This window comes from Stylophora pistillata, chromosome 12, assembly GCF_964205215.1.
Source record: "Stylophora pistillata chromosome 12, jaStyPist1.2, whole genome shotgun sequence".
NCBI lineage: Eukaryota > Metazoa > Cnidaria > Anthozoa > Scleractinia > Pocilloporidae > Stylophora > Stylophora pistillata.
The window spans coordinates 14,119,564-14,121,733 of record NC_142530.1 but is presented as its reverse complement, the minus strand read 5'-3'; the positions used below and the strand labels follow the sequence as shown (position 1 = coordinate 14,121,733).

The window sequence follows — 2,170 nt, the reverse complement described above, 5'->3', positions numbered from 1 at the left end:
GATGATGTCATTTCCGATGTATATAGCGACATGCCTGTATCAAACACATTGGTTTTGGGCTGAAAACAACTTGGTGAACAAAGCGAACCACCTTAGAAGTCACCACATCGTGAGATAAACGATGAAACTCGAAAAGTTTCGCTGGAGCCATGGTTATTTCTGAAATTACCTCTAAACCTTACGACAACATTTGCAATCTATCTTACTTTATTCGCTTTTTCTCCAGAAGCATAAAGAAATCGCAATGCTGCCGTTTTGAAAAACAGTGTTTTTTTTTTGTCAGTTATAATTACCACGTGGGGTGGTTATTGAAACAAATGACGCAATCCACGGCCAGTAAGAGAGGAAACGTCGCTATAATGACCTTAGCAAGTACACTAACCTGCGTAAGATTCGTCGACGTCCGACTTATTTTTCTTTCCATCTGTCGACTGCTTGAGCTTAAGCGTCGATCCATATTCTCCCACAGAACTGAGTTTGCCCCCAGTGACCACCGCGTTGGCGCCAGAACCAACCCCCGCTTTCGGACCTCCAGCACTTTGTTGATTCCTCCGTTGTAATATCTGATGAACACTCTGTCCGCTGCTGTTACTAATTCGAATGTCGGAAACACTTACACCGGCGCTTCCCAAAACTACTTTCCCTGCGCTCGAATTATACACAGATCGAATGCTGTGTTTCTGGTACATTCTAATAAGTGTCGCATTCTTCAATATTTTGACCGTAACACCACCCTTTTTGCCGATAGTTATCAAACTCACTCCATACAAAGACCCTGAGAAGGACGAGAAAGTCGAGATGAGGCCGCCGTCTGCCGTTTGTACAATAGCCTTTCCGTTGCTTTTCACAATCGCTCGCATCACAAGCATCGCGGTCAGTCGGCGGGTACCACCAGAAAACAGAGCCCCGCCACCAAAGTTCATCAGATTGCTGCTTCCTCCCGTACTTCCCTCCACTTTCCCCGCATAGTCGACCTGCAGTGTGGCGTAGTTACCCATCCTTTCCACTTTGACAATGTGTGTTTTACCATCGGTTATGTTTACCTTCGGAAGTGAGAGGACTTTTGTTCTACTTCCCAGTCTGAACACACAACGAAGTACATGGTTCAATATCTGTAAACAGGAGAGTCAAAGTTTGTTAACTTTGTTAAATTCACTTCAAATTGGACTTCATATGCTGTAATTTTGATAGAGTCAAAGTTTGTTTAACTTTGTTAAACTGACTTCAAATTCGACTTCATATGCCGTAATTTTGAATCTTGCCTGGTAACCTGGCTACTTATCTGTGGCGTAATATAACAGAATTATTGACACAATTGCTTACTTTTTTCTATAATGGAAAGGGTATGAGCTGTTTGTAAACCGCGCTATTTGGAATTACAATCACCACTAGGTTGCCTAGCTGTTTCAAAATGGTGGTGTTTTCAGTCGATTAAACCTTTCATATTAAAACAGTTTTCAAATATTTGATAAACTCTTTGGAATTTAAAACTGTATAAATAACTCTTTATCATAACTTTCAATGGGGAGAAGAAAAAATTGATTTCTGGAATATACCTCTGAGTATTGAAAGTGTGGTAGATCAACTGCACTGAAGTTACTAATATTTGGTGATTTTCTACGGCCTTACTTTTCGTGTATATTCACAGAAAGCTACACATTTTCCTGAGCACAAACGATGTGTTTATTTGCACATGCAGAACAAGACTTGATCGAATCTTCTTCTCTCTGAGTAAAGATTAAACACAGGCAATTGGAATTAGTTGGAATGTATTTATTACTTACGCCAATTCTTACAAATTCGGTTCCAAGGCTGTTCGTGGCCAGGAATACGAGGCTGGTGTTGGTACTTGTCGAGGCTTTGACTTTCAAGGCAATGTTCGTGAAATATTCACTCGTCATTGGTTGGGGCGCTGGTGCAACCTCTCGTCTTCGCCTTGACGAGGTTGACGATGACGATGACGATGATGATGAAGATGACGACGATGATGAAAATGAAGAGGATGACGAAAAGGAAGAAGGTGATGATGACGATGCTGCTGCTGAATCCCAGGCCGATAGGGAATACTGGGAGTAACTGTTTTCCAAGTAGTAATTCCCAACCGTTGCTGGATAAGGTGGAAAAAGGAAAATAAGTATGAAATGTCAGGTACCCTCTGCAAACCAGAATG

At 41.7% G+C, this 2,170-nt stretch overlaps 1 protein-coding gene across 1 annotated transcript in view; it reads right to left on the bottom strand.

The window, feature by feature from the left end:
• LOC111329008 (protocadherin-like protein) overlaps positions 1-2,170 on the bottom strand; it is a 28,035-nt gene that overhangs the window by 3,534 nt on the left and 22,331 nt on the right. The window contains exons 17-18 of the mRNA XM_022933568.2: positions 1,785-2,107; positions 383-1,112 (exon numbers count right to left, since the gene is read on the bottom strand). Of these exons, the coding sequence (XP_022789303.2) occupies positions 383-1,112; positions 1,785-2,107 (1,053 nt within the window). The remainder of the gene's footprint in view (positions 1-382; positions 1,113-1,784; positions 2,108-2,170) is intronic.